Raw genomic sequence first — 12935 nt, forward strand, 5'->3', positions numbered from 1 at the left:
GTGCAGAAAAGAACTGTAGATGCTGGTATCTACCGAAGATAGACACAAAGTGCTGGAGTGTTTCAGCCGGTCAGGCAGCATCTCTGAAGCAAAAGGATAGGTGACGTTTCGGGTCGGGACCCTTCTTCAGACTGAAAGTAGAAGCGAGGGAACGAGAGGTAAGAAAAGGCCAGAACAAAGCAGGGCTGGCAACAGATGAGCAAGGAAGGGTGGAGCCCATAATGGCCCATTGTCGGCTGGGGAAGAGATTGGCTGATAGGATGACTAGGATGGGGTGGGTTGGTGGAGGGGGGGGGGGGGGGGGGGGGGGGAGGAAGGGAGGAAGGGAATGCCAGGGTTACTTGAAATTAGAGAAATCAACATTCAACTGGGTTGTAAGCTGCCCAAACAAAATATGAGGTGTTGTTCCTCCAATTTGCGTATGTTAGGTATGTTATGGTCTCAGCTAAAGCAAATCCCATAGCAGTCTACATGTATTGATAAGTGGTTTCAGGTCCAACACCTCCCTGTTTTTTTTCTTCTAAACACCCCAATATACAATTGGGCTTCCAATAAGGTGGCCCATTTCGTATATAAAATCTTTTATAATCCAGTACCTTCATCATCAGTAAAGCACACCTTTTAAATGGTTTCCCCCAATAGCGTACAGACGACCATTCACCACCGCCAGAACGTGAATGGCCCGCTTGGTGTTCATGTCTTGCTTCCTGGCCCACACATCCATGATTGGGTCGTAGCAGTACAGCCATGACACGTATTCACCATTGTGAACGCCTCCTGCAAGTGATAACCAGCCATTAGTATTGCACAACATATCACCTTATGCACGATGTTTCAACTTGAGCCGGGGAATGTACTTTGTCGTTGAACATTAGAAATATGGAACATAAGATGATAGATAACCCATAAATTATTGCGACCAATATTATATGAATACCCAATACGCACATCAAATTTCTTCCCCAGCTAATTTGCCACAAGTGTTTTGTCAATTAAGAATGACAAGTTAATGTCTTGGTTAAGATGGTGGAGACAGTAATTTAACACGAGCATTATGTGAGAGCACTGGGATTGATACCCTGACAAGAATATTCATTAAGGACAAAGAAAATCTTTAACCACTTCATCATCATCTCTCATCAAGGAACTACATATGGTTTACCACCTAGTCCATGCCTTGGCATTAATAATCTCTACATTTGGCTCACCGAACTGTTCTGTACAAACCAGTTTAATCATTTCAGCAAACTGGTTTGAGCACATTAATTAGCCATTGATTGAGTGAATTGCCCCTTCTTTTCAAACATTCAAATGTCAGATGACAAAATTATTAACAGAAACTATTCATGATCCTTATAATTCTTGTTAACAGCTCTTAAATGCAAGCAATAAAATAATTTAAGTACTTAAATGTGGGTATGAAAATAAGTAATTGATAGAATCGATTGACTAAATAAATAATGGAGCTAGAAGGACAGTTCTAATTTTCTGCATTCAATTATAAATTTGCTGATCATAAATTTACAATTGGGATCAATACCTGAGTTTGTTATGAATGGGACAGATTGAAGATTAAACTTCTTGGATTGCTTTCAAGGAAGCACCATAAGTTAATTAGTTCACCAAATTGATTAAATCTCTCTGTTGGTCATCTACAAGGTATTCACCTGATGTAAGCTCAATGCATTGCCTGGCACTTTAGAACTGCACAGTGTGTCTGGCTTAAACAAGGTGAGAAATGGCCATTTAATATTCAGAAATCAAAGTGGAAAATAAGATATGGGTGTCGATACTGGACAAAGATATTTTATGGGCTTGGGGAAAAAGTTAGCTTGGTGTTCAGAAACAGATTTTTTTCCGGCTGCAGTGCAGTGATTAACCAGCTTGACCAAGAGTTACAGAGGTGTGAAAATACATACTTCCAAATTCAGGGGCAGTTTCTTCCTAGCTGTTATCAGAAAGCTGAACCAACCTATCAACAATGAGAGAGCAGTCCTGAGCCTCAATCTACCTTATTAGGGACCCTCGGACTATCTCCAATCAGACTTTACTTTGCACTTTATTTTGCACTAAACGTTATTCGCATTATTCAAAGTCAAAGTCAACTTTATTGTCAATTTCCAGTTAGTTTACACAGACAGAAAATCGAAATACCGTTTCCCACAATCCCGAGGAATAAAGTGCATTAAATTAAGTTAAAATTAAAAAGGCACAGCAAACAACAATCAATATAAAATATAGTCACTTCAATGAAAAAAAGATGAAGATGAATATAATACAATAAAAAAAAATGAACAGTAGTGCAAAGCCTGTCCATAGCAGCGTTAAAAAAAGTGTCAATGGCTCAAATTGTTATCATGTATAGTCTTTTCGCTGACTGGTTTACACGCAACAAAAGCTTTACCCTGTACAAGTGACAATAAACTAAACTAAACTAAAATCTTTTGAGCATTGTGTTTACAAACCTGGTGTGCTATCGCAGATGAGAATTTCATTGTTCCATTTCCATGACAATAAAATACTCTTGACTCTCTTGAGTCCATTTCCTTATTTTTTATATCTTACTTAGACAATTTCCGACGCAGCAATGTCAAATCTTTTTTCGCAATTGTATGCCACCTTCTTGGAATCATTAAAGTACACCTTCCAAAATTCTCTTTTTCTTTTCAATCATTCCAGAAACCAAATTGTCCTTCAGAGAGTCTGCAAGACCTGGACAAAAATATCCTTTGTCTTCCAGAAAATGCTCTGCTGGTGGCATGGCCAATGAAACAGGCATGAGCATTTGTCCAAGTCAGTATGCCAGTAGGAGTGTGACATTTCAAGGATTGTGAATATTAGCCCTTCATCCACCTGGGCGTAACCATTACTCAGTAGCTTATTTGTTGATTGTTAGCCTCTAATCACCACAGATCATAATTCATAGGTTCATAAAGTGAAAGGAGCAGAATTAGGTCATTCAGTCCATTTAACAACAATGCCCACTTCACTCCAACAACTGTTAGACCAGACCAAACAGAAAACTGCAAAAAGTACTTATGTTTGTTATCCCTCGGGTATCATTTGAATTAAAAACCTCACTTATTGGCTTCACCCTAGTCGGTGGATCTCATCGCCAATTATCATAAGGCACCATTCACTTGATCCAAACACGTCTCAAGCCATACAGAGCTCTGATGTTTTATCAGTTAAAGGGTAACATAAAGGCCGGATCTCTATTTCATGGAGCGCAGGAGGGTGAGGGGAGACCTTATAGAGGAGTACAAAATCATGAGAGGAATAGATCGAGTAGATGCACAGAGTCTTTTGCCCAGAGTAGGGGAATCGAGGACCAGAGGACATAGGTTCAAGGTGAAGGGGAAAAGATTTAATAGGAATCCGAGGGGTAACTTTTTCACACAAAGTGTGTATGGAACAAGCTGCCAGAGGAGATAGTTGAGGCTGGGACTATCCCATCGTTTAAGAAACAGTTAGACAGGTACATGGATAGGACAGGTTTGGAGGGATATGGACCAAACGCAGGCAAGTGGGACTAGTCCAGCTGGGACATTGTTGGCCAGTGTGGGTGAGTTGGGCCGAAGGGCCTGTTCCCACACTGTATCACTCTATGACTCGATAAAAGTGGATCTCCAAGTTATATATTCATGTGTCTAGAGTAATGGAATGAAAGCAGAAGGCATGGCTGAAATACTAATTAAAAACTTTGCATTGTTCAACTAGATAAAAGGTAGGATAAATCAGAAAGGATAAAAATAAATAAAGGAAACACTTATTAAAATATTTTTCCTTTTTCCATTTTAGTCTTCAATGTTAATACTTGCATTAATTCCCTTTCCAGCTATTTAACTCTGTGGCACTAATAAAATTAATCACACCCTGTTTCCATTCTGACTCCTCTGCTCTTTGATTCCTCAACACTACACAAATGAAGTTTAGTGTATGCCTTATGAAAATGAGGAGGTAATATACTTACACCCAAAATGGCACAAAGCTAAAGCATCTGTCAGGTCACTTGGCCAAAGCTATTTCCTAAGAGGACCAAGCTATTGTTGGTGTGTGCATCATTTAGATGCTGCTGGGAAGCTATGGGTGCCATGTTAACACAGCTATAGCCAGCAGTTAAGGAAATTAACTAGCTCCCAAACCAAGTGGGTTTATGGGGTGAACTTCTGGTTGACTGTGGCTAATAATGTCTTTCTTGGTCTTTGTTGACCACTCGACACCACATGGTATAAATGGATGATTTTTAGTTGCAAAACCTTCAACGTCAGCTAAGAAATAGGGGGGCTGGCTGGTGGTTGATTATTTAGTTCAGAACTGCATGCTCCTGCTGAGAACATTGCAGTCCTAATTACACTCTCTATTTATTATACAGTAGTATGCAATATTGGAAGGTACCATCAATGTCAGGTAGCAAGAGGTCATTAGTGTCTGGTTCAGAATCCCTTGATCAGAGCAGATGGCTAGCAGGGTCTCTAAAACCAAGGTGTGAACCAATTCATTTTTGGCACATTCGCAATGGGTTGATTGCATTTGATGTTTTAATTGAATACGTGCCACAATTTTTTTTTTGTCTTTCAAAAATATATATATTTCTTTTAATGGATGTTCCTGAAACTGCTCTATAATTGCAGAATTTTGGTTTGATTTCCTATTTCTGTTTATTCCTTTTTATCAACTCAACACTGGAAACAAAATCAATTGCAAGGCTGCAGGGAAAAGGGTTGCACTCACAAATGCCAGCATGGCTGAAGGCCTCCTGCTGCACTCACAAATGCCAGCATGGCTGAAGGCCTCCTGTTGCACTCTTGCAAATCTACGATTGCATGATTTTTGGTGATTGATGTGGGTTTTTTTGCCATGCCAGGTTTGTCTTACTCATTTACTATTGCCCAGGCAATAGAGAATGCAATTCACTATCACGTTCAGAGGATTAGTTTCCACGGTAGATGAGAAGAACTCTGATTTTCCTCCCTGCTGACACTGAGGAATCTCGCCGCTTTCCAACAGCACTCTCTCATAAAATCCATTCATGTGGGTAGCCGCAGAATAAATCTATATCTCATTATCCACAAGTCTATCAACCCCAAATTTGAACTGGTCCACCAATGGAGGTCCACCTTCAGCTATTAACGCTCAAAGATCTGGAGTACCTTTCAAAGCCACCGTGCTTTTGGCTCCATTTCCTAAAGATGATCCTTGAAACCTACTTCATTGATTAAGCTTTTGTTCATAAGCTCCAACATCTCTTAGTGGTTTGACTCCAAGTTTTGTTTTATAGTACTCTTGAAATGATTTGCGATATTAACCAGAGGGCTACAACTTGCTTTTCATAAGTTCTAGGCGCAGAATTAGGCCATTTGGCAAATCATAGCTGATCTATCGTTCCCTCTCAAACCCCATTCTCATGCCTTCTTCCCATAACCCTTGACATCCTTACTAATCAAGAATCTGTCAATCTCCACCTTAAAAATATCCATTGACTTGGCCTCCACAGCCTTCTGTGGCAATGCATTCAACAGATTCACCGCTCTCTGGCTAAAGAAATTCTTTCTCATCTCCTTTCTGAAAGAGTGTCCTTGTATTCTGGTGCAATGGGCTCTGGTCTTGGACTCGCCCATTAGTGAAAACATCCTCTCCACATTCACTCTATTCAGGCCTTTCACTATTCGGTAAGTATCCAGGTCTTTCACTATTCGTTAAGTTTTTGGTTTATCCAAAGATCCAGTCTCCATCTGAACAATTGGCTGGGAGCTCAGTAACAAGAAAATCTTCCAGGTGCATTTCTCCTCCTTAAGGTAAGTTTGGGAAAATGTTGAAAACAATTATTAAAGATATTACAACAGAGCACTTTCAAAAATCAAATAAAGTCAATATGGTTTTATGAAAGGAAAATCTGATTTGACTAATTTATTGGAATTAATTGAAGAAATAATAAATGTCGTGCATAAAGGGAGACTAGTTGATGCTCTGTACGTACTTTTCTCAAAGACATTTGATAAGATGCTTCATGAAATATTATTTTGGAAATTAAAAGCTAATGGCGGAGAAGGTAACATACTGGCATGGATCGAAGTTTAACTGATTAATAAAAAATTGAGAGCAGGTGCAAATGAGAGGAGGTATAAACACCAGCATAACCAAGGATGAATCTCACTCCAATCACTCCCTCTTCTCCCCTCTCCCATCAGGCAAAAGATACAGAAGAGTGAAAATGCATCCTTCCAGATTCAGGGACAGTTTCATCCAGCTGTCATCAGGCCACTGAACCATCCTATCAACAACTGGAGAGCAGTCCTGAGCCAACATCAGTCTCATTGGAGTGTAAGAAAATAATTGCAGATGCTGGTACAAATCGAAGGTATTTATTTCACAAAATGCTGGAGTAACTCAGCAGGTCAGGCAGCATCTCAGGAGAGAAGGAATGGGTGACGTTTCGGGTCGAGACCCTTCTTCAGATTGATGTCGGGGGGGCGGGACAAAGGAAGGATATAGGTGGAGACAGGAAGATAGAGGGAGAACTGGGAAGGGGGAGGGGAAGAGAGGGACAGAGGAACTATCTAAAGTTGGAGAAGTCAATGTTCATACCACTGGGCTGCAAGCTGCCCAAGCGAAATATGAGGTGCTGTTCCTCCATTTTCCGGTGGGCCTCACTATGGCACTGGAGGAGGCCCATGACAGAAAGGTCAGACTGGGAGTGAGAGGGGGAGTTGAAGTGCTCAGCCACCGGGAGATCTGGTTGGTTAAGGCGGACTGAGCGAAGGTGTTGAGCGAAACGATCGCCGAGCCTGCGTTTGGTTTCGATGTAAAGAAGTTGACATTTAGAGCAGCGGATACAATAGATGAGGTTGGAGGAGGTGCAGGTGAACCTCTATCTCACCTGGAAAGACTGTTTGGGTCCTTGGATGGAGTTGAGGGGGGAGGTAAAGGGACAGGTGTTGCATCTCCTGCGGTTGCAGGGGAAAGTGCCCGGGGATGGGGTGGTTTGGGTAGGAAGGGACGAGTGGACCAGGGAGTTACGGAGGGAACGGTCTCTGCAGAACGCAGAAAAGGGAGGGGATGGGAAGATGTGGCCCGTAGTGGGGTCCCGTTGTAGGTGACGGAAGTGTTGGAGGAATCAGCCTCTTTGGAGATCCTCGGATTATCATTAATCAGACTTTACAGGACTTTCTTGCAGTCTTGGTCAGAGCAGTGGCCAGAAACAGTCGTAATACATTTGGATAAAATGCTTTCTCCGGTGTATCTGTAGAAATTGGTAAGAGTCATTGAAGACATACTGAATTTCCTTAACCTCCTTCTTTCTTGGCTGTAGCATCAATGCAGATGGACCAGGACAAATTATTGGTGATATTTAGAATTAAGAACTTGAAACTCTCGACCATCTCCATTCAGCAACCATTGATGCAGATTGAGGTGCACCCTGTTTCCTGAAGTCGTTGACCAACTCCTTCATTTTGTTGACAAATAGCTATCTATCGCTTTCCTGTACTCTGTCTCATCATTGTTCGAAATCTGGCCGACCACAATGGTGTCATTTGCAAACCGATAAATGGAGTTAGAGCAGAATTTGGCTGCAGAGCCATGAGTGTGAAGGAAGTCATGGGCTGAGAATGCAGCCTTGCAGGGCACCGGTGTTGAGAATTATCATGGGGGGTTTTGTCATCTATCCTTACTGATTGCGTTCTATGGGTCTGGAAGGTAAGTTTCCAGTTGCAGATGAGGATGATGCGTCCTATGTCGAGGAGTTTGGAGAGAGTTTGGTTGCAATTATGGTGCTGAAGGTGGAGTTACAGTCAATAAATCGGAATCTGAGATAGGTGCCGAATAAATGAACTGAAGGTATGGTTGCTAAATTTACTGATGACATAAGGTCAGATAGGAAAGCAATTTGAAAAGAGAACTTAGGGAAGTATAAAGGATTATAGATGGGTTAAGTGAGTGCACAAAGATCTCACAAATGGAGCGTACTGTAGGAAAATGTGAATTGGTTCATTTGGCATTAAAAATAAATTGCATATTATCTAAGAGATTGCAGATCTCTGTGGTACAAAGGGATTTGGGTATTCTAGTGCATGATTCACAAAAATCTAGTAAGTAGATATGGTAAGTAAGGAGGAAAGTTAAAAGAATGCTACTGGATGTGGAGTTGCTCAGAGATTGCAGGCACTAGCACTCCATTATTTCTAGCCCAGGTACCTGACTCTGATAGACATAAAGTGCTGGAGTAACTCAGCAGGTCAGCAGCATCTGTGGAGAACATGGATAGGTCACGTAATGGGTCAGGAGCCTTCTTCAGACCTGACCCAAAACGTTGTCTATCTATGTTCACCAAAGATGCTACATGACCCGCTGAGTTACTTTGCACTTTGTACCCATTTTGTTAACTAGCATCTGCAGTTCCTTGCATCTCCAATCTAACTCTGTTCTCTGCCGTTCTTTTGAGTCTTACTCACACCTCCTATGTGAATTTATATCTTCAATAATTTTAAAACCTTCTTCCCTTCATTTTTTCCTAGGCCCCCTTCTGTCTCACTGCTGATCACCTGAACACCACCAACCATCTCCCAGCCCAGTCCAATCTACTCCCTGATCACCCCCTACTAACCCCACCTCCAGTTGAATTTTGTCATTGTACCATGTTATCTAGGTCTGTTTTACCTGGAGTGGAGGTGGTTGACAGGGGCCACGACAGAGGTAAATAAAATTACGAAGGAGTAAGAATAGGGTAGAATGCATGAAAATTGTCCTCATATCTGAGATAGATCAAATTAGAGGATATAAATTTTGGGTATGTGGTAGAGATTTTGAGGCTATTTCAGTTTAATTTAGTTTAGTTTAGAGATACAGCACGGATACAGGTCCATCGGCTCACAAGGTCCACGCCCACCGGCACGGTGGCATAGTGGTAGAGTTGCTGCCTTACAGCGCCAGAGACACGGGTTTGATCCTGACTATGGGTGCAGTCTGTGCGGAGTTTGTACGTTCTCCCCATGACTTGCTTGGGTTTTCTCCGGGTGCTCTGAGTTTCCTTCCACACTTCAAAGACATACAGGTTTGTAGGTTAATTGGCTTGGTAAAATTGTGAACTTATCCTTAATGTGTGTAGGATTGTGTAAGTGTGTGGGGATTGCTGGTAGGCGCGAACTTGGTGGGTTGATGGGCATTTTTCTGCGTTGTAGCTCTAAACTGAACTCAACTAAACTACCATTCACATTAAACTAAACCACCCGTTCACATTAGTTCTATGTCATCACACTTTCTCATCTACTCCTTATGCACTTGGGGCAATATATAGAGGCCAATTAACCTACAAACCCACACATTTTGGCGATGTGGGAAGAAATCGAAGTTTTCATAGGTTTAAAGGATGCCATGAAGGGACTTGAATATGTTCCTATAAACACAGGCATCTGGATTACTAGTCAGGAGCTCTGTCACCAAAGTCGCATTATCCTTTGTCTTCATGCTTCACAAGAAAGCTGCCAGATGAGCCTGCCCTCTGTTAATGCGGAACAATGAGGTACGATCACTCTCGCAGCACAACAGCAGAAGAAATCCTTGTGAGTTTACAAAGTCATGTCAAGCTCATATACTCAATGCAATAAAAACAGAAAATGTACGGAATACTCAAGAGCTCAGGCAGCATCTGTGTAAAGAGAAACAGAGTTAATATTTCAGGCTGATAACCTCTCATGGGAATAGTTTTGCTGAGTGTTACCAGCACTCTGCTTACATTTCAGATTTCCAGTCCTGCCGTTTTAGTTATTTATTATATATCTTCACTGATGGAGGATGGTGGAAGTCAAGTTAATGGATATTTTTAAGGCAGAGATTGACAGATTCTTGATTAGTAAAGGTATCAGGGATTATGGGGAGAAGGCAGGAGAATGGGGTTGAGAGAGAAAGATAGATAGACCACAATTGATTGGCGGAGTAGACTTGATGGTCCGAATGGCCTAATTCTGTTTCTAGAACTTATGAATTTATGGACTTATGAAGAAACTCTTCTCACTTTCACTAGTAATTGAGGTTTGATTTCTCAATCAGGCTAATCCTGTACAGGATTGATTGTTACATAGTGCAGTTTTTGGAGAAAAAAAAAGATTTTCCTGTTTAACAATTCTAGCCACAAGTGGCTGGATTACAGATTTTCCCAAATTGATGTCAGGAATTCTCTAGACCATTGCTATTCCTTATATCGAGTTCCCATTTCAGCCGAGCTACCTGGAATAGGTTGTAGGAGAAATTCAATTTCATTACTTTCTCAGCTTTTGTAGTAGAAAAGTAGAATTAGAATTGTCTTTCTAGGAACAAAGTAAAATTAAATAATAGATAGGATTGCATGGAAGAAAAACGAATATAAATATAAAATAGACAAGCTTTGAAAGTGCAAAGCCATGCTGTGTGAAACAAAACTGTCTTTTAAACAAGTTAGATTAAACCAATCTGAGAAATTATTAAATACAATAATATAAGACCAATCACTGTTTAGTTTTAGGTTAGTTTAGTTTAGAGATACCGCATGTACACAGGCCCTTCGGCCCACTGTGTCCGTGCCAACCATTGATCTCCGCGCTCTAACACTATCCTACAACACACTAGGACAATTTACAATTTTACCAAGCCAATTAACTTACAAACGTACACGTCTTTGGAGTGTGGGAGAAAACAGGAGCTCCCGGGAGAAAACCCACCCGGTCACACACGTACACCGTACAGACAACACCCGTAGTCAGGATACAACCCGGGTTTCTGCTGCTGTAAGGCAGGAACTATACAGCTGCACCACTGTACCATAATTTCTTCATTTAAATATGAATCGGAAGGAAACTCATTAACTTTATTGATAATTGTAGTGACAGCCAACCCCATTTTCTGAGCAAGTAATGTAAATAACTGAGGCAACTGAATTATTGTATCATAACCAGAGAGCAGTGCTGACTACCATACCTGTGGCTAGAATTGTTAAACAGGAATGTCTGGAAAATCTTTTTATCCCCAAAGGCTACACACCATAACTACTATCTAACTCTTTGGTGACCATCGGACTATCCTTGATCGTACTTTGCTGACTTTACCTTAAACTAAACGTTATTCCCTTGTCGTGTATCTATACACTATAAACGGCTCGATTGTAATTATGTATTGTCTTTCTGCTGACTGGTTAGCACGCAACAAAAGCTTTTCATTGTACCTCAGTACACGTGACAATGAACCAAACTGGAACTGTTACTGTAAGTGCATTGAATTTAAATGTTTAAGGGAAAATTAGATACACTATGAAGTTACCTGATGTGTAAATCTTTCCATTGTGCACGGCACCTGCATGAGCTGCCAGAGGCTGTGGCAAGGAGGACAGGTAACACCACTTGTTGGTTTCCAGATTGTAGCATTCGACACTGGACAAATAACCACTCTCATTCCTTCCACCAATCACATACAAATGTTTATCCAGAAGACAGGCGTAGAAACTGGCTCGCCTGCAACAAGATAAGATGTTAGGCTATAAAACAGTTTGTTCGAACGTTAAAAGAGATTTATTTAAAACTTCACATCGCATATTTGCAGACTTGGCTGTGAATTCCACATATTGCTCGTTGGCAAGGATGCACATTGATAGTTCAGTTGGAAGGCCAGAAGAGTGCGCCAGTTAGCTGTCCTTTACGGGTCCTTAAAAGGATCATCCCACTGAAGACCGGGATTTTACACAAGCAGAATTACTTCCCTGTCCGCAAGAATTCAGATCAGAACAACATCAAACAGTGAAGAAACAAATATTATTATATTTGTGAGATAAGAGAGGCATTTGCACTCCTAACTGCACAAAAATACCTTGATATTTGCCATTTTTAAGTCGTTCAGTTTATCGTTATATGCATATGCACCGTAAGGTAATGGCACAATGAAAGCCTTGCTTGCAGTGGCAATGCAGGCACATGGAACTCACAGACAACTCACAAAAGCATAAATCATGATTAAATTACATATTAATCCTGCTAATCCTAACATGATAGTAAAAGAAGGCTGCAGAAAAAAAACAAGCCATTAGTGCAAAACACAATTAGGAAAATAAGTCCATGGTAGTGCACTACCACCTTGGTAGTGGTCCCTGATGTTCTGTTTCTGAGTCAGGATTATGGTTGCACAGGTAGACACAAAATGCTGGAGTAACTCAGAGGGACAGGCAGCATCTCTGGAGAGAAGGAACCGAATCAGTCTGAAGAAGGGTCTTGCCCCGAAACATCACCCATTCCTTCCCTCTAGAGATACTGCCTGTCCCGCTGAGTTACTCCAACATTTTGTGTCTACCTTTGATTTTAACCAGCATCTGCAGTTCTTCTCTCCACATTAAGGTTGCGCCGGTCAGTTCAAGGACCTGATGGCTGTAGTAAAGTAGCTGCTCCTGAACCCAGTAGTGTGCAACCTCAGGTTTTGATAGCTTCTGTCAATGGTAATAGCGAGAAAGGGGCACAGCCCAGTTGATGGGAATTGTCACTATTAGATGGCGCCTTCTTGAGGCAGTATCTCACACCGATGCTTTCAATGGGGAGGGAGAGCTGCGCACCTGATGGATTGGGCTGGATGCGTTACTTTCTGCAGGCTCTGGCACCCGGTGCATTGGAATTGCCATACCAGGCCATGATGAAACCAGTCAGAATATTTTCTACAGTGCGCCTGATTCAGTCAACAATGAACTTCTACTATGTTGCAGCAAAATAGCTTGGCACATGTGCAGTGTGGGCCGTAACCAAAATCGCTGTGCATTATGTGAAGATGACATTGCAACTTCTAATGATAATTTTTGCACGTAGCCAAGGTTAACCGGATGCTTTAACTAAGAGCATTTGTTAGCAATCAAAACTGGCTATTTCTGCCTGTCATCCATGAGTGATGTGAGTTCAGTTTTTCTCTCTCCATCAGCCTATCCTGGCCCA

General features: G+C 41.4%; 1 protein-coding gene across 3 annotated transcripts in view; it reads right to left on the minus strand.

The window, feature by feature from the left end:
• klhl14 (kelch-like family member 14) overlaps positions 1-12935 on the minus strand; it is a 114523-nt gene that overhangs the window by 16134 nt on the left and 85454 nt on the right. For 2 of the 3 annotated variants that reach the window (XM_078398524.1, XM_078398525.1), the window contains exons 6-7: positions 11290-11480; positions 619-777 (exon numbers count right to left, since the gene is read on the minus strand). In XM_078398524.1, the coding sequence (XP_078254650.1) occupies positions 619-777; positions 11290-11480 (350 nt within the window). Of the gene's footprint in view, positions 1-596; positions 778-11289; positions 11481-12935 lie in introns of all 3 variants that reach the window. The other variant, XM_078398526.1, reaches the window with a different exon arrangement.

This window comes from Rhinoraja longicauda, chromosome 4, assembly GCF_053455715.1.
Source record: "Rhinoraja longicauda isolate Sanriku21f chromosome 4, sRhiLon1.1, whole genome shotgun sequence".
NCBI classification, from domain to species: Eukaryota; Metazoa; Chordata; class Chondrichthyes; order Rajiformes; family Arhynchobatidae; genus Rhinoraja; species Rhinoraja longicauda.